We start from the raw sequence: 23,105 nt of genomic DNA, 5'->3' as shown, positions 1-23,105 counted from the left end.
AGTGACATGCTAGGATCCAGTAGAACCTTACCCAGAGCAGGAATGATGTGAGTGCTAAGCATGGTACATCCCAGGTTACACTCTACCTTCTCATTAGGAGGGCAGTCCCTACTCAAAGATCTCCTACTCAGCACCTGCTCTAGAGATACAAAGATATAAAGCCAAGGGATGACCTTCAAGAAGTTAGCTCATGACATTGGAAGTCTGTTCTCTAACAGTTCTCAAAGCCAAAACCCCCAAATCTAGGTGTTGGCAGGGCAACACTCCCTCTGAGAATCCCCACAGGATTCAGTCTTTTGACTCTCCAGTTTCTGATGGTTACTGGCATTTCATGGCATGCTTTGGCTTATAGACATATCATTCCAGGAAATCTCTGCCTCTTCTCCTTTGTTTCCATCCTCTGGATTAAAACAATTTTTTCACACTTTTATTAAAATGAATTAGCTCTATAAATGGGTTTCATTCTAACATTTCCATATGTAGGTATGCAATATCTTGATCAAACTCACCCTTTCCATCACTGCTCTCCCCTGCTCCATTTTGTGTGCATACACACACACACACACACACACACACACACACACACACACACACACACACACACACACACACACACACACACACACACACACACACACACACACACACTGGTACTGGGCTTGAACTTAGAACCTCAAGGTCTTGTTTAGCTTTTTAAAAAATATATAACTTTAGCCAGGTACCAGCGGCTCATGCCTATAATCCTACTCAGGAGGCTGAGATCTAAGGATCATGGTTCAAAGCCAGCCCAGGCAGGAAAGTCCGTGAGATTTTTTTATCTAACCACCAGAAAACCGGAAGTGGTGCTGTGGCTCAAGTTGATAGAGCGCTTGCCTTGAGCTGAAGAGCTCAGGGACAGTGCCCAGGCCCAGAATTCAAGCCCCATGACTGACAAAAAAAAAGACAAATATATAATTTTATTATTATTAAGGTGTGTGCAGAGGAGCTATGATTTCATAATTAAGGTAATGCACACATTTCTCTTTTGAACAATGTCACTCCTTCCTCTGCCTTCCCCCAGTTTACCCCTCCCATCCACTCCCACAAGTTGCATAGCTCATTTTCCAATTAGAGTATACTGAATTCCATGATTGCATTTGTTCACCCTTCCTCTCTCCTTTTCTGTGGCCCCCACCCCCCATATTGTTCTGCCTAAAAAGCAAAAAAAGAAAAAGCATACACAACAACATGACTAACAATAACATAAACAAACCATGTTTCCATTTCCTGGAATGTTTTGATAAATAGTATTTTGAATGTTAAGGGGAGTCACATCTTTGGGTTCCTTCCCTACTGGTATCTTCCTTTGGTATGACTATTTGTGAATGTCCTCTGAATTTTTTTAAATAAACACCTGTTGGTAATTTTAGGGCCCACTGAGATACTTCAGGGTACTATCGCAAGATTCTTAGTTACCAATAAAGTAGCATTCACAGATTAGGATGTGGATCTACCTTTACCCAGGCTGATTCAGCCTGATTCAGAAGACAGAAATGTGGCAAGAAGATGACTCAACTGGGCTTGAACACAGGTATAGAGGTAAACAGCTAGACTAAATGGTTAGGGCATACTGCCTATTTAAGTGGGATACCTGTTTATTCGAATCTTTGGTTTTGCCTCTACTTTTCTTCCTGTACAGTCACTTCTGGGCTGTCACCAAACACTGAGTGGACCTCTCCTTCTCAAGAAATGACTATTAAGTCAGTTCAGCCTACATTTACATCTGAGCTTCTTGAGAATATTCTGGAGCTGCATACTGGCAATTCAAGCTCTTAATCAGACTATCTGGGCCAGTGTTTTGTCTTCCTAGGTTTTCTACTGTGGCTTCTCCCCACCATGTTTTATTTTCTTAAGGTATCTCATGTGGCTTTTATCAAGCTAATGTTTTCTAAATGTACCCAAATAGATTTGCTGCTTGTTATTCCAGAGCTGCAGAGCAGTAAAGACAGTTCATCAACTCCTGAAGTGTATTAAGAGTTCTATTTCTTCTGCTCTTCTGAGTGGGAAAATAGAGCTGACCATCTGCCATTTGCAGGCATGGAGAAGAACAAAGATACCCTGATGACGCAAATATGTCATTTTAGCTGATGCTTCAACCTTCCTGGATATCAAGTTTGCTTGTTTACAAGACTGTCTCAGTGTGGAAATGTATTGAATACCAAGTCTTACTCCATAGCCCTTCTTATCTCTAGGATGTAATGGCCAAAAGGTCAGCAATAACGACGAGAGGTAAAAAGCCAGACAGTAAAAGCTGGTTGCCAGTGCCTCATACCTGCAACCCTAGCTACTTAAGAGGCTCATACCTGAGAACAGTATTTGAAGCCAACCTGGACAGCAAAAATTAATCAGCAAAAAGCTGGAAGTGTAGGTATGGCTCAAGTGGTAGAATACCAGCCGTGAGTGAAAAAAGCTAAGAAACACACCTAGGATCTGAGTGCAAGCTCTAATATAGGAATTAAAGAAGGGAGAGGGGGAAGTAATGAAAACCTGAAAAATGAAGACAGAAACATAGTTAATTTTTTATCACCAGAGAAAGTTCCAGGTCAACAGGGAATAGCAGGCTGTGTTGTTCTCAGCATTCAGAGGCTTCTGATGGAGGTTTGTTTAAAGAATCATTTCTTCAGGGCACACAGAACTTGAATTAAATTTTGAAGACATCTTGGAGTATCTAAGCAAATGGAGTGTTCTCCAAAAAGACAGTGGCTTGGTGCCTGCTACTCATTAGCTGTGTGATTCTGAACTCAGCAGTTAATATCTCTAGGCTATATTTTCTTTCCACAGCATGGAACTCTATGCAGACCTCATGGATTGATTTGAGACCCAGAAGGATGGCATGAAAGGGCATTAGGAGTTACACAGGTGCTACTGGATGCTTTTAACTCCCAGAGTCCTTTGCTGACTCTTACTCTCACAGTGCAATCTAGACCAAGCTGTCGCCCTGTGCACGACCTGCCTCAAAGCTGGAAGTATAAGGTAGGGAAGCAGTCACCTGTGGGGTAGGTCCAGGACTCCTGGGACCTCCCTAGTTTAGAAAATGGATTGTCACATACTTCCACAGTTCTTTCTAGATGCAGTTCTAATTAAGTCAATGTGGACAATATAAGCAAAAAGGCACCAAGACTTATGGGAACCTGCCTAAGGCTTATCAACAGCTTATTAACAGCCTAAGATTCCAACCCAGGCCATCTGGCCCCATAGGTCTTGCTGCTGTCCTTCTCTGAATATAGACTGTCCTCTTTCAAACTGAGGTGAAAGTCTCACTGCCATTATGGGAGTGTTGGGTGATAGGTTATAGGGATAACCACAGAGAACAGGTAGATGTAAGCACGTCTTCTCCTTGTTTTTCTCTTCCACTTTCTTCCATGAGTTGAACTTCGTGGAAGTCCCAGAAGAAGACAAGCAGACACCAGCACCATACTCACAGGATTCCCAGCCTCCAAAACCAAATACATAAACCTCTTCTTCAAACATCACTCAGCTTTAGTCATTATATTATACTGACAGTAAGCAAACTAATATACTGCCACTGAACAATGTGATATAATCAGCACAATTCTAAGGTCACTCCTCCTCAAGTAGTTTGTGGCACTGATTCAATACAATCCTTTAAAAGGCAGCTGATAAGGTAATAGAAATATATGGAACTAAGCATTTTCCTTTTTCTTTGTATTATTTTTTTGAGACAGCATCTGGATACATAGTCTAGACTACTGGCCTCAAATTCATAATTCTCCTGCCTCAGCCTCCTGAGTGCTGTGATTATAGACAGGTACCACCATACCCAGCTTGAGATTAAGCATCTTTCACTACTCAAACAACTGAAAATAGCTTTAATTCACTATTCAAATCTTGGCAAATTCTCCTCTGTTGAACTCACCTGTCCTATGGATTCTGGCACTGTGCCCAGTCTGGCTGTGTTTTCTGGAATGTAGAGTAATCTAATAGCCTGCATAAATTAACTCTTATCAAGTGACCTTGGGAGAGCTCAAATGCCACCTTAGATTAGCCCAGTAGGGTAACAACAGTGATCTCTGTAACTGTATGGGGACTGACCTAGCAACAGACTTGGAGAATTTCAAATCCCCTACAATCATGAATGAAGCAGTACTCAATTATTTTTGCTGATTCATTTTCTCATTTCTGACTTTCATGCCAAATGCTAACAGCACATAAAAGAATGAAGCATGTATCTTCTTTACAACCTATAGTCTTTGTGTTCACTTGGCTTCTTGTAATGATATGTACAGCTGTTCTGTCCCTGCTCATTGACTTTTTAGGAATAGCTTCTCAGTAGAAAGTGGCTTAAGAAATGAAACTTAGGACTATCAAACTCTATCAATAAAGACAAGCCAGATTCCTTCATTTTTATTGAGCTTCATCTAGCTTCTAACATGTGCTGCTTCAAATGTTCTAGGCAAGAAAGGTAAGGGGGTGGTGGGAAAAAGAACAAGACAAAAGGAAATTGCATTTACTCATATAGGTTTTAAAATAGCAATTCTCCCTCCCACTTAGATTTCCCCTAGCTCATTTCGTGTATCTACAGAACTTTATGAATAGCAATCTCTTGTCCTAACAACTGTGGGTGAATTCATTCATTAACTTAATCCACATATACTGAATGCCTCCTGTGTTGCAGCCTAGGCACTTCATATGTACTATTTCATTTAGTTCTCATTTTATTCCTAAGAAAGCAAGCTTTATTAACAGATACATGGATAGGGAAGTTATATGTCCATAAATGCATACCTGCTTGAGATTTTTATATGAGTAGTTCTGAAATGGAAGGCCAACCTCAATTCAATAAACAAGGACAAATTTAGTTTAAGGAACTAAGGGAAATCCAGTATGGCTAAAGTACAGAGACCTATATCATCATCTGGCTGTATGAGATAAGAATGTAAGCGAAAAATTTTTTTATAAGACTAAGTCTTTCAGCCATGTTGATGTTTTGAATCCAGGCATTTGGTGCTACCCTTTACTTAAGCCACCCCTACTCCATCCAAACACCAGAGGCTCTTTTCATGTCTGTATGATAAAAAAAAATTAAGTAAGTCCAAAGAAAATGTAGTATATACACAAACTATAATACATGCACCCTCCATTTTCTCACACATACACACACAGCATATGCAAACACACATGCAAATGTACATGTATATACACACACTTTACTTTCTTTGAAAAAGAATATACTTGTCTTAGAACAGAATGAAACCTTGACACTTGTTAAAACATGGAGAACATGATGCTAACTGAAATTAGGCAGAGAAAAACAAACAGCATGTGATCTGTTTTGTATGTAGAAGTCATAAAGAGTAGAATGTTGCATCCAAGAACTTGAGGGTGGGAAGAAAGGGGGAGATGTTGTCCAAAGGTACACCGTTCCAGTTGCTCAGGAAAAATAAGTTCTAGAGATGTGATGTACAATACAGGGACTATAGAGAATGGTGCTTTACTATACCTGGCCCTCTGTATCCATGGAAAAGCCTGGGACTCAATCCAGGCTCACTGTGGAAGTGAGAAGTTGCACAGAGGGAAGGTGCTCACATCAAAATAAAAGGGGGCTTTAAAATCTGCTTATTGAGAAGCAGGAGGAGGCAGACATAACCTCTCAAATGGGCCTAGACTTAAATGTCTGCTGGCCTGGTGGTAGAGCTCAGATAGTTCAGCCTCATGATGAAGGAGAAGCCCAAGTTGTAAATATTAAGACTTACTCTGGACTCAGAGGTGGGAGATAGGAGCAGCACATCCCTAAATGGGTATTTGCAGAGAGGATGAGTGCAGACAGAAGCATCATGGGAAACTACAATGGAAGATGAAGCCCTAAATAGTAATTCCAATGCACATGAGCAAAACTAGCACTGAGAATGCTGATCAAGTTAACATGAGATGACCCCCCTAAGGAGGAAAGGAAAAGAGCAGAGCAGCTTGAAAACTACTTTAAAATGGAACTTTAAAATCAAAGAGGTAACTGTACAGATGTGCTCAGTTATAATCCAACATTCCTCAAGTAAAGTCTGGAAATCTTGAAGTTTTAAGTGCTGAGCTTTTACTTTCCAGTGGGAAACAAGGTACCACTACTCTGTTCAGCAACCAAAAACTAATAGGTGTGGTTGTGTCCCCAGTTGCTGGCAAGTGAGAGCCTCCACAGGAACCTAGTATCAGCTGCAGATCTGAGGGAGGAAGCAGTCACTGCCAGCTCAAGCAGTGTGGCTATGAATTGCCACAGGTGTGATGCAGATGAAGAGCTCAGATCGCCAGAGTCAAAACATTTCCTTTTTATACAGATGAAACAGTGGATGGGCTAAGAAAATGGCCCCTGAAAATTAAAGATATGCTTTAGATCCAAACTTGTGCTAAAAGTGAAATAATCATATTAATTTCTCCACCTTCTCCGCCACAGAGGAAAAAGACAAGTATTTATATTTATAAAGCAATATTATATAGACATATAATTGAAGTGGAAAATACAAAACTTAAAAGACAATCATTTGATAAATGAATGACTAACCAACTAACTATTCCAAATGAGAAAGGGGTTAATGCACTGGGAACATCCCCTTACCTTTTATGATACAACTCAAACAAAACAAATACTACAAAAACAGGTTTCAAACAACACTTTGAAGCTTTTCTTAGTCTTGAACCTGAGACTATCACTAAACAACTCCAGTGTTGGTGACTCCAGCTCCGGCCACTTCTTTGATCATGTCCTGATCAAAGGAGGATGGAAGGAATAATGAATGCTTCTTAAAAACCAGCTTCTTCTCAGGGAGACCTTGGAGGCTCCCTGACATGTCAAGCCATAGCAAACTCTAATTTGCCTAGAATCATAGATGTGTGGGTGGCCAGCTCCCTGCGGCCTGTCCTAGGTCATGTTCAAACACAGATCCATGCTGCTGCTGAGTCACAACCATGTGGACAGCTTGAGGTGGGAAGCTGCCTAATTGTGGCTTCCAAATCTGGAACTAAGCACACTGGGTGAATTCTTAGGCCAGCACTTCCTGCAGGGTAAAGACAATGCCAACAAGACCAGTAAGTGCTGAAAAGGTTCAGAGACCACTTGGGCTATAAATCTGGCTTTTTGGAAGCCTTCAGCTCCTCCCCCAGCTAGTAAAGAAGGAAGGATCTGAATGATTAATGTGCACTTCCTGCCATTGGTCAAGCACCAGCAAATCCTGCCAAAAGATCAGCAAGAAAACCAAAAAGGAACATATGATAACCTGACAGTTATTTAGGAGTTAATTATTCTGTTCTTTGTTTCACTTTTTCTTCCTCCTATTAATTCCTTTGGACCATGTTTTCTGTTCCCCTCAACCCATTAGAGAAATAAAAGTAAGAGAGACTTCAGTACCAATAAGCAGTCATAAAAGGTTTGATATACCCAGTGTCAGTGGCTAACTCCTTTAACTCAGGAGGCTGAGATCTGAGGATAACAATTCAAAGCTAGACTGGGCAGGAAAGTCTATGATACTTTTATTTCCAATTAACCACCAAAAGGCTAAAAGTGGATCTGTGGCTCAAGTGGCAGAGCTCCAATCTTGAGTACAAAAACTAAGAAAGCAATGCTCAGGTCCTGAGTTCAAGCTAGAGTACCAACACATGCACATACATATACACATATATGTGTGTGCACACATGCATCACAAAAAAAGGTTTGATAAGAGAAGCAAGTGTGGGGGGTCTATATTATTATAATTACTGGGAATATGGCAGTGTCTTATTTTGGTTAGCAGGGTATAAGGAAAGCATGGGCCCTATAGCCAAACAAATGGAGCTCTGATCTGTTATCTGCTCCTCAGTAGCTGTGTATCCTTGGGTTAGTAACTTAGTCTGTTTGAGTCTGCTTCTAGGGGATAGGGTGTATTAATACCTACATTAAAGGGCAGATGCAAAAGACTAAATAAAATAATACAAAGAGCCAAACCTGGTAGACACATGAGGTAAACTATTAAAATATAGAGAATTGATATAAAGATAGGAACTCAAATGCCAGCAAATTCTTGGTAGTTTAGATTTACATCTAAATACTGTACAAGCTGAATTTTACCTGTCGGCTTCCCTGCTTGGAGGAGCAGCTGCTCGTGCTTCTGGAAGGGGAGACCAATTTTTGGGACACTCCAAGGTTCTTTTCATCACTCATCCTGGGCAAGGGGTCACGTGGCTTTGATGCAGTCAAAATGCCATCAGCAGGCAACGTGGCTGAGTGTATGAAGTCCCCCTCTAACAGCTCTTACCCAGAACGTTGAAAATGCATTTTGGATGGTCTGATGAAAACACCTAAAACCTAAAGAAAAAAAAAATCAGGAAAAGGGTTAGAGAAGGATCTCTAATTAGCCATGCAAATCCCCTTTTCATACTACATATTATAGGCTTAGCAACCTCAGGCACTGTGAAGACATGTTATGCTTTCCTTTTTGAGACAGGGTCTCGCTATGTAACCCAGGAGGATTTAGAATTCCTTAAGTAACCCAGACTGGCCGCAGCCTCCCAAGTGCTGGAATTATAGGTATACAGCATCTTGCCCTTTGTTTTTCAACAGGTTTAAGAAGATTAATTTGTTTGTTTTTGTTTTTTTGTTTTTTTGGACAAGGATAGGGGATTTGCTTTACAAATAGTTTTTGGAAACATTTTCTTTAAGAAAATCTGTAATATTATATAACCAAAACTGTGCAGAGAAAGCAGAATTTCTACTATTAGCATAGTAATGATTAAAGCAATGACCATAGGGTACATATTCCTCACTTCCAAACACACTACACACTACGTTAAGAATCCCACAAGCCCTGTCTCGTTTAATCAACACTGATGAGGAGTATTATTTTTGTTTTATGGAGATGACAACTACCTCTGAAAATGTAGGTTATTTGCCCAATCATACAGCCCACAAGAGGTGAAATCCAGGCACTAGCCCAACCCTTTAGCCACAGTTGGAAATTAGCACGCCCCTAGTAGCCACGTATTGGAATAACATCTCTTGCCCCATCTCTGAGACCTAGAAGATATAAAAATTTGCACTAGAAAGTCTCGAAGGAAAAATATTGTAAGCCAGCTTTTAGGACGTAATAGTCCATTCCTTTCTGCAGCACAGTACCAGTCCCCAAAGAGGGCTAAGTGCCAGAGATGTGGGAAGGCACTGTCCAGGGCAGAGACAAGGACATCCCTGCCACCGCTGCAGCTCTAAGGACCCTTATTCTGATGAAGGCTTCCTAGTCCTCACAGAGTAGAAGCCCCAGAATCACCACCTTTATCCACAGCCCCTGAATTAACTGATATGTTTGGTTTGGGCTTTGGAAGGTTAGGACTCTAACACACCAAGTTCAACTTAGTGTGTTAAAACAGCTTGCCCATGTATGTTAACAATAATAAAAAAGTACATCTATCCAGTCTATATAGTTGAGTGCTTATGAAGCCTGATTTTAAAATAAGGATGTTATATGACTGTCTGGAAACCAGCTAGGATATAAGATAGGATATCAAACTTGTGGTTAATTATTAATGCACAAATCTCCTATGTCTTCACTAATAGTTGTTTAAAAATGAGCAAGTCATGAGTTAAAATAAAAACAATGAAGAGAAGTGTCTAAATCTCAGAAAATAAACTAAGGTCACTGAAGTCAATTCCCATGTTCCTCTCATATAACCCTCATCACCCATGCCATCTCCTTAATTCTCTCCAGTTAGGTCCAACAATAAATAAGACTAAAAGCAAACTAACTCAAGCCTTTTCATAAAGTTAGCTCTACTTGTATGAGTAAGAGGACCTGAATTAGGCACAAACTAGTTAAAAACTGCCAAGAGAAGTTTAAAGACATGTTAATAGTTTGTTCAGTGGCTGGTGCTGTTTGAGAAAGCAAAAAGAACAGCCTGACAGAAATCCAAATTGACCCACGTGTCATTTGTGTGCATGTGTGCCTGCCTGTGCCTATGTGCCTGTCTGTGACTGCGCACATGTGTGTGCATACAGATATGTATTATTACACAACCACTGCTATGGCAATATATCCATTGTAGATTAAAAATACCAGCAAAGGATTTCTGTTTATGCGTGCCATTTTTTTTAAGACTGCATTCTGATAAGGGAATGGGATAAAAAGGTGTGTGAAATAAGAAGGTGGGAGAAACTTGGGCAATGAAGTTGCATCACAGGAATTCTGAAAGGGTATCAAATCAGTACTCCAGAGCATAGCTTAGAGACAACTGATAAAAAAGAGTCATCTTTATCTCCTGACCTTGGCAAGCTCACTTAGGCAATCTCACTTACTCAGGCCAAGGCTCTTAGTAGGCCAAATCCAATATTTATCAAAGTTGGTACTTTGGGTTAGGCCTCTTCCAGCCTCTTTCTACGCTGGTTTCTTCCCCACTTCAGAGAAGAAGAGAGACTGCAACCCATCCTTCTTCAGGGGACAGCAAGATTACTGTGGGGAAAATATAACTGTAGCTTTATGAGAAGTTTGGTTAAAATCACCAACCCTGGCTTTAATGGGCAAGGCAAGAGCAGTTCAATTCCAGGAAAAGGGTGTGTGTAAATGGGGCAAAGTAAATAATGTCCTCAAGATGAAGGTCCCCAGGCATCAAGGTGGTCATTCAATAGAAGCAGCTATGACATCCACCCTCAGGGATTCTGTAGGGCCAGGCTAGATCAGTAGAAAAAAGGATTTGGCAGGAGTCCTGAGACAGAAGGCCTTGACCAAAGTATGTCTCCTATTTGAAATAGCTTTCTTCATTGTACTGACCTAGAAATATGATGGTGATAAATTCCTTAAGAGGAATGTGGGGCCAAGATCAGGGCTGCTGCTAATGCAGGATCTATAAGCTGATAAGGTAGGAACTTATGAAAGACCTCTGGGTGCTCTCACTGTACTTAGTGACCCTTTGATGGAAACTTTTAGCTCAATGGGTTTGTTGTTATGATCAAAATATTATAGCTTCTCTGCTCACAGTCTGTGAAGAACTCAAGGACAATCATTTATTTCCATTTTTTTAAACTGAGGTACAGTACAGTATACAGATCTTAAGAAAACCAAGAACATTTTACATTTTCAAGGACATAACTACCATCTGACTCAATACACAGAACATTTGGGACTGATATCCTGACAGACGATTGTGGACAGGAAATCTCTCCTGGAAGTTCTTATCAACAGGCAGAAAGGACAAAGCAGTTTTATGGATATTTTTGTGCATTCTTCCTGCTACCAATATTTGATGTGTGACAAAATTTATTTTGACATTTACTTTCAGGTCAACCAATCACTGGTTTGAAGAGGAAAGGATTCACAATTCACTTCTTCTAAATCATGGAACTCTCAAAGTCCAATACACTTAGACAAAGAAAAACTGCTTTGCTTGGCTTTTGAATGAGCTTTTATCTCTCCTACCACTGTCACCTACCTAAGACAAGCTGAGAGTCCAGACTTGTGTAAAACCACAAAACATATACCACCCTGTGGTTTCTATTGGAGAAGAGAGAACAGATATTCACCACCACCACCACCCCCCACCCTGCAAATAAAAGAGGGAAGTATAAATGTCCAGGGTACTGCCAAGCTGATTCAAATGTTTATTTATAAAATTTCACTTAGAAAAGAAGACTCCATTTAAGAAAGATAGAAGAAATGAGATGCCTTGGAAGGAGCCAGCCTTGGCTTGATTTGGTGACCCATTGATAAGGTGTTTGCTTCTTCAGTCTTTCCTGTAAAGAATAAGGAAGAATAATATCAATCTCTCAGGGAATTGTGCAGATTAAATGAGAAAAGTAAGTGTTGGCTTGAACAGAATAGACAGGTGTGAATTTCCTACCTCTTGAACATACACAGCACAAGATAAAGACCTACACTTCTTTTCAAGCAAAAACAAATAAGGAGTCTTTAGAAATTTAAAACATTTGTGTCTTCCAACACATTCACATTTCCTTAAATCTATACCAGAAGTAAGAACACATTGTTTTTAAATCAGTAAAGTTCCTGACCACAATCTTCTGTAGCAAGCATCAGTCCCAGGAGACCTAGGCTGCCAAATGTTTTGAGTCAGATTGTGTTTATCCTAGAAAATGCAAAATTGTGTGTGTTCTTCAGATCTCTGTATTGTACTGTACTTCAATAAATGCTTTGAAAAAAAACAAATGCAGAAGGAAAAGCCATATAACTCACTACCACTGGTTGTCCAAAAGAACAGGTTAGTGTTAACTAGATTCAAAGCAGTGGGACATAAAAGCTCATTGCTCATCTGTTAGAGCTGAAGACTGCACTCTCTGACACACTTAGACAAGTATGGCTTAAGAAACAGGTTTTGCTTCCCCAGTTGGAAATAACATTCATGAAGCCCATAATGTATATAGTTCCAGTTTATCTGCAGTTTCCCAGGAAAATGGATAAAAGTTATCCTCTAAATTGACAGAAACAAACTATCATGGGATATTCATTTTGGGACGGTGGTAAAAAGGAATAATTCTAATCCTACATATGTACCTTTTTAGAAATGCTACCTTTTGAAACCCTTTGATTTTTAGAAAAATATTACATAACCAAAAATGAGCTTTCATTATCTGACTCCAAGTGCCTCAGCTCAATATCAGAAGTTTCTACAAATAGGTTCTAATCATAATTACCTCTGATACTGACAGGTGATCCTGGATGCTGTGCCAAGTGAAGGCTGATCTGCCTAAGCTACCTGGAAAACTGGTCTGGTCAGGAAAACCAATATTTGGCTGCAGGGGATTAGACACTCCTCAATAAAACATTTTTCACTCTGATCTCTCCTGAAAAAACAAAGATCAAGAGCACATTCAAAGCTAATGCCCATTTCTATTCTCTGTTCCTTCCTAGCCTTTCAGAATCCACTTGGTCTTGAGGAAAGAGCACAGTGATTGTTCAGGGCTGTCCAGAAACAGCAATGTATATGGGCACAGATGTGAAATACAGCAGCTTCCAGGAGACACTGCACTTTACAGTGGTGCCAGAATACATGTTTGTGTTGGAATCACTCAGTTATCACCACTGAATAAACAGAGAAGTTCAAAGTTAACCATCACTCCACTACATACATGGAATCGAAGAATGAATTTTCACCCCATTTCTAATCCAAAGCAAGCCTCGCTTCTACAATATTACTAAATCACACCTTGACCATAATAATGGTCAGAAACAGGGCCCCTCATTTCATTCTTTTCTAGAGTTTCTCATATTTGGAATTGTAATTTCCATATACTGCCCTAAATTTTCCCTCTGTACAAGAGAGAACACAACCACTTCTGTACCACAACTTCCATGGGAAATGCTACCATTTCCTGCTTCCACCCACCCAGCAAGTCTTTCTTTCCCAGAACAAACAGCCATACTTCTATCAGTCATTTTTCATATGACATGGATCCACAGTCCTGATGATCTATCACAAATGTATAATTCTCATTATACATACTTCTCTGGATTTCATTACCAATGAAACCCAGATTTAAAGACAAGCTATAGGTATAGTCTGTCTAGAGCAGAAGAGAAGAGAGCAACTACTTCCCTTGAGTATAACTTCTTCATTTATTTGTCTGAATGTTTTTTAATAGGGGCTTCCAGTCTAGCCAAGGCTGGCCTCGAATTTATGATCCTCTTGTCTCAGTCTCTAGATTTAAAGATATACAACAAGATTACCAGATATTTCAACTGTTAATACTGTTTTTTGCCTTCGCTTTGGGAGCTCTCATCTCATTCTCTGGAACTGGTGTTCTTACAGTTCACTAGCTCTCTCAGGTTATGAGAGCTGCTGAGAGGCTAGAATTGCTTCTTCTGAACAGGACTTTCGTACTTCCTTTAACTGAAATCTATGACTTAACTATCATCGCCATCATTAGCATCGCCATCATATTATTATTATTATTATTGGTGGTGGTGGTGGTGTGGTGGTGGTGTATTTTGTGCCTCACCTGGGGCTTGGACTCAGAGCCCAAGAGCTATCTCTGAGTTTCTTTTGCTCAAGGCTAGTGCTCTACTTCTGGCTTTTTGGACTTAATGAGAGGTAAGAACCTCATGAACTTTCCTGCCCTGGCTGGCTTCAAACCAAGATCCTCAGATCTCAGCCTCCTGCATAACTAGGGTTATAGTCATAAGGAACTAGCAACTGGCATATTATTATTGTTATTGTTATTGTTATTGTTATTATTATTATTATTATTATTATTATTATTATTATTATTATACCTTGTGTTAATCTTTATCCAAGGTATTTCTGAGAATTGTTTAACACATTCCTGGGATGATTTCTATGCACAATACAGTTTGAGAAATTCTCAGGTAGCTAGTAGTTTTCAACACCTTTCTCTTATCCTGAACCAATACCAATACCAATGTCTGTGATGTGGCAGACAGCAGAAAGTCAAAACTCTTTTGTAGCACTTACACAGATTAATAATTCATCCACAGCATAGAATCTTGAGGCCTCTGGTATATACTTGACAGCAGACTCAAGAAGGCCCTGATCTCTTTTCCTTAGGAAGATTCTGGCTGGCTGCTTCACTACTCCTTAAGCAGAGGATGGAAAACCGCATGTGGGCTTCCAGACCCTAGTCCCATGCTTAATCATCAGGCCAAGTTTTCTCAAGTAGCACTCCAGAAAACAGAAACAGAGTTGCTGAAACCGGCCCTATGCTGAGGTGCACTTGGTATGGTAGAGTGGTGGGTAGTGCACTCCCTTATCCTGACTAGGAGCCTTAAATTTCCACAAGATAACCTGGTCATAAGAGTTAAAATATGCACCCTGTGTCTTTGATCTTCAATGCAAAGTATCTTCCCATATCGCTCTTCTCAGATACAAATTATATAACCTTGGCCTTTGTAATGCCTAGATTTTATTGAGCAGGAGATCAAAATTCTAACTACATACTGCAATTATAAAATGCTGGTGGCAGGCCCTGTCCCAAATCTATTTCACTGGAATCTATGGTGAGGCCAAGTTTTACAATTCCTAAACTTCCATAGGTGATTCTGACACAGAACCAGGAATTAAATACTGTCTTAAAAAACTATTTAACAGTTCTTGGGGCTGGGAAGTTGGCTCAGTGGTAGAGCGCTTGCCTTGCATGCCTGAGGCCCTGGGTTCGATTCCTCAGCACCACATAAGCAAAAAGGAAAAAGCCAGAAGTGGCGCTGTGGCTCAAGTGGTAGGGCACTAGCCTTGAGCTGAAGAGCTGAGGGACAGTGCTCAGGCCCAGAGTTCAGGCCCCACAACTGGACCAAAAAAAAAAAAAACTATTTAACAGTTCTTTGTGAGCTCCAGCTCATTCCTAAAGTCAGTTCTGCAAACATTATTCTAGCATGCTTGTTCACACTCCTGGATTTCACCTCAATTATAAGCTTGGCAGTGCATAACTCTAGTTGCATATATATATAATTTGCTTTATAGAATACAGCATAAAATTAACAGATTTAAGCTGCACAGTGCATTATCATTAGCATAGGTACAATGCTGTACAAGTCTCTAGAACTTACTAATCTTGCCAAACTGAAACTCAGCACCCATTAAAGAGTAATTTGCCATTCCCCACCTATGCACACATATGCACACATACACACACACTTCTAGCCCCTACTCACCACACTGGCTATGAATGTGGATATTATAGTGGAATCATGAAGTATTTGTCATTTTGTCACTAGTTGATTTCACTTAACATCATGTTTTTCAAGGTCCCCCATATTATTACCTAGTACAGGATGTTCTGCTTAAGGCTGAATAACATTCCTGTATGTACCAGAATACATATTGTACTCTTTCAGCATCTCCCTGCCTATATAGATATCTAGGATATGTCCATACCTTAAGCAGTGCTGGATGACCATAGAAGTGCTAATATCCTCTTAGCTTCCAATGTTGATAGCTCTTTTTCTTTCCCAGTTATATAGGCATTTACTGATGTTCTGTTCTTGCAGTCACTCTTCCTATGAGCTTTAGCTCTTCACAATCCTTTTCATGCCCCTAACTCCAGTAAGGCAGCAGTCAGCACAGCACTCTGCTCTTCATCCTCCCTCCACTCCACAGCCTGCTGAGTGCCTCTGGGTTGATCCATGGATGACTAAGCCTACTGGTAACTCCAAGGGCAAGCTTATCACTCCTTAATGCTGATACCAGCTAAGCTCCTTGATTGTTGTTTTTTGTTTTGTTTTTGTTTCATGCCAGTCCTAGATCTTGAACTCAGGGCCTGGGCACTTTTCCTGAGCTATTGTGGCTCAAGGCTAGTGTTCTACCATTTGAGACACAGTCCTAGTTCTGGCTTTTTGGTGGCTAATTTGAGATAAGAGTCTCACAGACTTTGCTGTCTGGGTTGACTTCAAACTATAATCCTCTAATCTCAGCCTCCTGAGTAGCCAGGATTACAGGTGTGAGCCACCAGTATCTGCTCTTAAAAACAGCCCAGGAGCAGATACTGGTGGCTCAGGCCTGTAATCCTAGCTGCTCAGGAGGCTGAGAGTTGAGGATTATGGTTTGAAGCCAGCCCAGGCAGGAAAGTCCATGAGACTCTTAGCTCCAATAAACCACCAGAAAACTGGAAGTAGCACTGTGGCACAAGTGGTAGAATGTTAGACTTGAGCTGAAGAGCTGAAAGGCACAAGGTTAAGCCCCGCAACCAGGGGGGGAAAAAAAAGCAAGAAACTATTCTGATCAGGAAAACAATATACGCACAGATGAAAAACAAAAAACAAAAACAGAACACACCTAGAGGATGCCATCCAAGAGGTATTATGGGAAGGAAGGAAGAGCTTAGTGGTACTGGGTGAAGAAGTATCAATGGAAGGCCGTCAGGAAGGATTGGGGCCTAGCTACATGTAGAGAAATGTGCAGAGCCAAGTTGGTGATTAGGAGGCAAAGATGGGGTACCTCCTATGATATTTCTCAACCCTGGCTGCATGACAACAATACCTTGGGGAGATCTATAAAAATCCAAGAACCAGACCCCACTTTACACCAATCCCTCCAGGCCTTTAGGGTATCAGGGGCAAAGGCAGCTTGAGCAGCTCATCAAGAGACTGTGAGGCAGAGTAAGGCCCTTACAGGATCTTGCATCCAGAGAGAATAAGTTTACTCCACAGGATTGTCTTCTTTTCTTTTGGCATTTAATGTCACTTGAATATCTAATGCCAGACCTATGTCTGCTGCACCTAATTTATACCAAATTAAAATGCAAAGCACGATGTGACTTAGCAGTTTAAAGGGTAAAGGGAGATAGAACCACCCAAGAACTTAAAATAACATCTGCGGTTTGAATTTTATCAGTGGGTGGTGTTACCCTCCCTGAACTGGCAACTGCTTTTGGAAGCAGGATAGAGTTTTAACAATTGGCAACAGCACACAGCATACCATTACTATCTAAAAAGACTATCAATTGACTCACTACAAAATGTGAGAGTGAATTTTTTTAAACTTCTTCATCTCCTATAAAAATCTACCTACCCACTGTTCAGAAATGTGAAAAATCAGCTAACAACGAATAGTATTCCATAAATAAGTACATTAGTCAAACACTCAAATAATAAGAAACTAAACCTCAGTGTTCATGTGTCCAACATACATACTTCAAGTTTGTTGTCTACCCAATTTAAGATTGCTTTGAACCTGAGGATCCAAGCTTAATCCAAACTCTCTAAAACTAAGTTCCTGGGACCTATTTTGGTGTTATTTTTCCAAAACTGTAGGGGCAATAATAAGCAATCTCTTTTAAGAGAATTGCTAAGCTACTGTGTGTAAGTGGAGAGACAAAAAGGAACACAGGAAATTTAAGTCACTTCTACAGAAAGGATAGCTACAAGACAATGAACATGAGGTACTTTTAAATGTCCAAGCTGCTGGGGGTGGGGGAGGGAATGGTTTTCAGGGAATTAGAAGAAATAGAAGGAAAAGGCAAAGAACAAATTTAAAATAAAACAAAACAAAAACTGTTGGTGGGTGTTGATGGTTTATACCAATAACCCTAGCTACTCATGAAGCTGAAACCTGGAGTATCTCAACCTGAGGTTAGTCTAAGAAGAAATGAACTTAAGACTATCTCTAATTAACTAGCAAAAAATCAAGGGAAGTATAGCTCAAATGGTAGAGTACCAACAGTTAGCAAGAGAGCAAAAACACAAGTCCCTGACTTCAAGCCCCGTACCCAAAATAAAACAACAAAACTGTGATCGATTTTGGCACACTAAAATTTTTTTTAAAGAAAATTTTAGAAATAATCTCCATCCCAATATTAATAATGCAATGGTATTCATTTTCTCTAAGTAGAGTAGAAGGATAAGAAGCAATTTGAAGGCTGCCTTAGTTTTTAGTTTGCTTTTCATTTCCTATAACTAGCACATGACCTGGTTGCTGGTAGGTTGTATACCAACAGACCAGTGTGTCTGCCTCTCACTGTCTGCTAAGAAAGATTTTTACTACAATCTATTTGATCTTGGAAAAGTACTACTGGAAGTATCCATTGAAAGTATCAAACTATGAAAGCCAACCTGGGAAGGAATATCCCTTTCTGTGAGACTTTTTTTTTTTTTTTTTGGTCCAGTCATGGGACCTGAACTCTGGGCCTGGGCACTGTCTCTCAGCTCTTCAGCTGAGAGTGCCACTTCCAGCTTTTTCCTTTTTGCTTATGTGGTGCTGAGGAATCGAACCCAGGGCCTCATGCATGCAAGGCAAGCGCTGAGCCACCTTCCCAGCCCCTCTGTGAGACTCTTATCTCCAATTAGACACCAAAACCCAGAAATGGAACTGTGGTTCAAAGTAGTAGAGTGCTAAGATTATTACTTTCAGGCCAGCTTGGTATACTGTCGGGGGGGGGGGGGCAGGGAGAAGGAAGAGGAGGAAAAGATATATATATTTCTTTTTAAGTTTAGAAGTTTACATTTTGTAAGATCCAATGAAAGAATGTCACAAAAGAGTAGTAGGCAGCAAAAGTTACAAAAGGAAAATCTAAATAAAAAATGAATTCTTGGGCTGGGAATGTGGCTTAGTGGTAGAGTGCTTGCCTCTAGCATGCATGAAGCCCTGGGTTCAATTCCTCAGTACCACATAAATAGAAAAACCAGAAGTGGCACTGTGGCTCACCTGATAAGAGTACTAGCCTTGAGCACAGAGACTCAGGGACAGTGCCCAAGCCCTGACTTCAAGCTCCAGGACTGGACAAAAAAAAAAAAATGAAGTCTTAAAGGCATTTGAATGAATCACTCTGTATTAAGATGGTGCTGTATTCAAAGGCAATTCAGATGCTCACACCTGAAGGCAGAGCAGCTCCAGTACAGAGAGCAGTGATAGGGGCTGGGAAGGTGGCTCAGTGGTAGAGCGCTTGCCTTGCATGCATGAGGCCCTGGGTTCGATTCCTCAGCACCACATAAGCAAAAAGAAAAAAGCCGGAAGTGGCACTGTGGCTCAAATGGTAGAGTGCTAGCCTTGAGCTGAAGAGCTGAGGGACAGCGCCCAGGCCCAGAGTTCAGGCCCACGACTGGACCCAAAAAAAAAAAAAAAACAACAGAGAGCAGTGATAGTTGCCTGGAAATGAGGAGACTCAATCTCCAGACTCAGTTCTTTGCTTATATATGGCTAACATGCTTATATATGGCTAAGAGTAAGCTCATACCAGTTCTGACTTACCATTAAAGGATCCGGAAGGTGTACTTTCAAAGATGATCATATTAATACACTTCATCCTACATGCTCTTCTAACAAAGTGATATGGCTGTATCCATAGGTAGGTAGGTCCCTGTTGTCTTCCCTTAAATCTGGATGAGCTTACATTTATGACACAAGAGAGGTTGCCTGTGCCCAGGAACCACAAAAGATGTCCAGGAGACACTGCTGAAACAGTGCTTTATCACATCAGTTAGAGCAGAATGACAGAGCAAAGGGAACAAAAGAGAAGCTAGAAGACTTGGTCTTGGGCAGAATGGAAACATCATGAGAAGAAAGGTCCTGTATATGCTGGTTGACAAAGGCTACAATGCTAGAACTCAGATGCTGTTGACACCTGAACAATATCTGAAGTGGAGCTGGCATAACTAAGAAACTGAAATTTTTAAGTTTTATTTCATTTTAAAGCATTTAAATGCACCTATGTACAATACTGGACACGCAGTTTTAAACCATGTTATTCCAAATCACTCGTTTTCTTTTCCTTTTCTGTTAGCACAAAACACTTAACACCTAGGGACACATGGGTATGGAACTTCAAATTGTGTCAACATAGAAATGAGCTATCCTCAACTCACTGAACTTCAGCCAAAAACTATTCAGGAAGCCACGCACTGGTAGTTCATGCCTGTAATCTTAGCTATTCAAGAGGCTGAGAGCTAAAAGAACATGGTTTGCAGCCAGCTCGGCAGAAAAGTCTAGAAGAGTCTTTCCAATTAACTAGTAAAACTGCCAGACTAGAGGCATTCTCAAGTAGAAGAGTACTCGCTGAGTGTGAAAGTCAGACAGAGGTGCATAGGCCTGAGTTCAAACTCTGCTACTGAGACAAAAAGGAAAAAAAAAATCAGTGGGCATCCAATCCCTCATGGCTGTAATACATTTCAGGAAGCTGAAATCTGGAGGATTGCAGTTCAAAGCCAACTCTAGGCAGCTCTAAATTAATTCATTAACAATCAGGGCTGGAGGAAGGAATAGCTCAACTTGTGGAGCTCCTACCTACTAAGGTCCTGTATTCAAATCCTAATGCCACTCCTACTCAAAAAAAGTAACTTCAGAAGATTGGCAATTTGTTTTACTTTTGTTAAATTCAAGTACAATTTTGTTAGAACTCATTCTTACAGTTACTCCTACCCAACCCTCTATGCATCTCTTACCTTGTATGTTTAGAAGCATGTCTGTAATGAATGTCAACACTGGTTATTTTCTGATTAAAATTTTGGAGTTTTCGCCTTTGAGCTTTTTTATTTTGATGTTATTTTTGAAGTTCAAAGAATGAATCACTGAAAATGAACAGATTACTGAAAGTAAAATACTAATTACTTTTTATTTGTATGATTTATTTTCTTATAACAGTTTTCAGATCTGTTTCATTAATTCCTCCAATCCCTATCACTATCCAACCTCTGAAATATCCCATCAGTGCTCTTCCTCTTTCCTCTGCTGATGTCTCAGTTGTTGGAGAAGCATCTAGACCAAGCTCCTAGAAGGGAAGATTCTCCTGCTCTTCTCCCATGGACAGTTACCAAGAAACTTCCCATGGATGTAGATTAGGAAAACAGTGGTGCTTGGTTCTTTGAACTAGAGGTATGAGTGGAAAATGTCCACCCTGGGAATCCTAGCTGCCACATTCTGTTGTCATTCCACAGTGGTGGCACTGATCACCACAGACTGTACTTACTGATAGTGAAACCACTAAGATATCAACTTGGATTTCTTCCTCTCTCCCCGCTTTTCTCCTCCTCTCCTCTGGCTCTCTCACTCTCCCATTGTCATATGAATAGTTTCTGTTAGATGACTGGAAGATGAAACCCACGCGGATTGGGGACAGGGATAAAGGAAAGAGAAAATAATTTCTAGGAGTAAGGAATGCCTTGTGCCTACATTTGTAACTAGACATAGTTTGTTCTAGAGTAGAATCCAACAATTCCAGTCATAACTAGCTTATCTTTCACCCCATAACAGGTGTTAGTTGTCCAAGTTTTTTGTACATTTCACAACAGAAATATAGTAGTCTTGTTTTACCTGGCTCCTACTACTCTCCCTCTTCCTGCTCTTCTTCTTAACAAGTATTCAAACAAAAGCTCAAGAAGTTGAATTTTCAAGTACATCTGATCATTATGTGCCATATAGACTAAACTTTATAAGTAACAGCTTAAAAGATATCTATATCCTGAATGAAAAAATGACACATACATATGCATAGTCTCATCAGTTTTGTTGGGTTTTTTTTGGGTCCAGTCGTGGGGCCTGAACTCTGGGCCTGGGCACTGTCCCTCAGCTCTTCAGCTCAAGGCTAGCGGTCTACCACTTGAGCCACAGCGCCACTTCCGGCTTTTTTTCTTTTTGCTTATGTGGTGCTGAGGAATCGAACCCAGGGCCTCAGGCATGCAAGGCAAGCGCTCTACCACTGAGCCAAGCTTCCCAGCCCTCATCAGTTTGTTTTTAAGTCCTAATTTAGTTCTCACTTTTGTATAGTTAATTCTCAGTAGACAATAGTTAGCCAGTTTGATGCTATATCTAATAGGCACAATCTTTCTTAGAAGAAGCAACTCAAATAAAACCTAAGAAATATGTTTTCATGTCTAAAAAATAAAGGTGTTATCCTGAATTCTAATTATTTAAAATGTGTCTGGTGCTTTAAGTTTCTAAAACCTCAAGGACAGGTCATCTTTGGGGGTTGCTGCACCTACATTTCCTCTTGCCCACATTGTATAAAACATTTTGGCACACCAAAGGCTCTCAGGAATCTGGCAGGTAAAACCAACAACTACCACAACAAAACTCAAACCTGCTAGCTTTGTTGGACTCATTTGAAAGCTATTTGACAAAAGAATCCATTCTTCGAAGCCTGACAGTTCTGCTTTACTTTCGAACTTAATTATCCTGAGTCTGTGCAATGACTTGAATTCTTACCTTTAAAGGTTGCTTTATCAATGGCAGACATAACTCAACAAGCTCAGGCACTATTTCTTGGATATGAGTCAGGCTTACATTAGCCAGCAATAACACTCTTTGTTTAGAGTTTCATGTCTAGGTTTGAGAGGTATGGGGAGCCACAAAACACCATGACTATAGCATAAAGACCATAGCAATGTTTGGAGACTAGAACGCACTTCCCTGTTTAACCCTATTCTCCTTCAGAGTCCCTTCTTGGTTCCTCATTATCCTACATCTTCCTCCCTATCAACTTCCCTGTTCCTCTTACTCCTTGCTTTCTAAAGTTTACTACTTAGGCTCAAACATTTCCATTTCATTCTGAAATTCACCCTGACAAGGAAAGATCTGGATGGCATAAAGTATAGCATCATTTATAGGAAATATCGTGCCACTCAAGAAAATTAAAACTATAGCTGGGTGCCAGTAGCTCATGCCTATAATCTTAACCTACTCAGGAGGCTGAAATCAGAAGGACTGAAGTT

General features: G+C 40.4%; 1 protein-coding gene across 4 annotated transcripts in view; it reads right to left on the bottom strand.

The window, feature by feature from the left end:
- The window catches only part of Osbpl3 (oxysterol binding protein like 3), a 190,416-nt gene that overhangs the window by 99,473 nt on the left and 67,838 nt on the right, over positions 1-23,105 (bottom strand). For all 4 annotated transcript variants that reach the window (XM_069996070.1, XM_069996073.1, XM_069996072.1 and 1 more), the window contains exon 2: positions 8,090-8,326. In XM_069996070.1, coding sequence (XP_069852171.1) covers positions 8,090-8,182 — 93 coding nt within the window. In that variant the 5' untranslated portion in view covers positions 8,183-8,326. The remainder of the gene's footprint in view (positions 1-8,089; positions 8,327-23,105) is intronic.

Source organism: Dipodomys merriami, unplaced genomic scaffold (assembly GCF_024711535.1).
Source record: "Dipodomys merriami isolate MVZ:Mamm:240054 unplaced genomic scaffold, mDipMer1.0.p SCAF_5, whole genome shotgun sequence".
Lineage (NCBI taxonomy): Eukaryota > Metazoa > Chordata > Mammalia > Rodentia > Heteromyidae > Dipodomys > Dipodomys merriami.
Note: the sequence above shows the minus strand (reverse complement) of the source record. Positions and strands in the feature narration are given on the sequence as shown.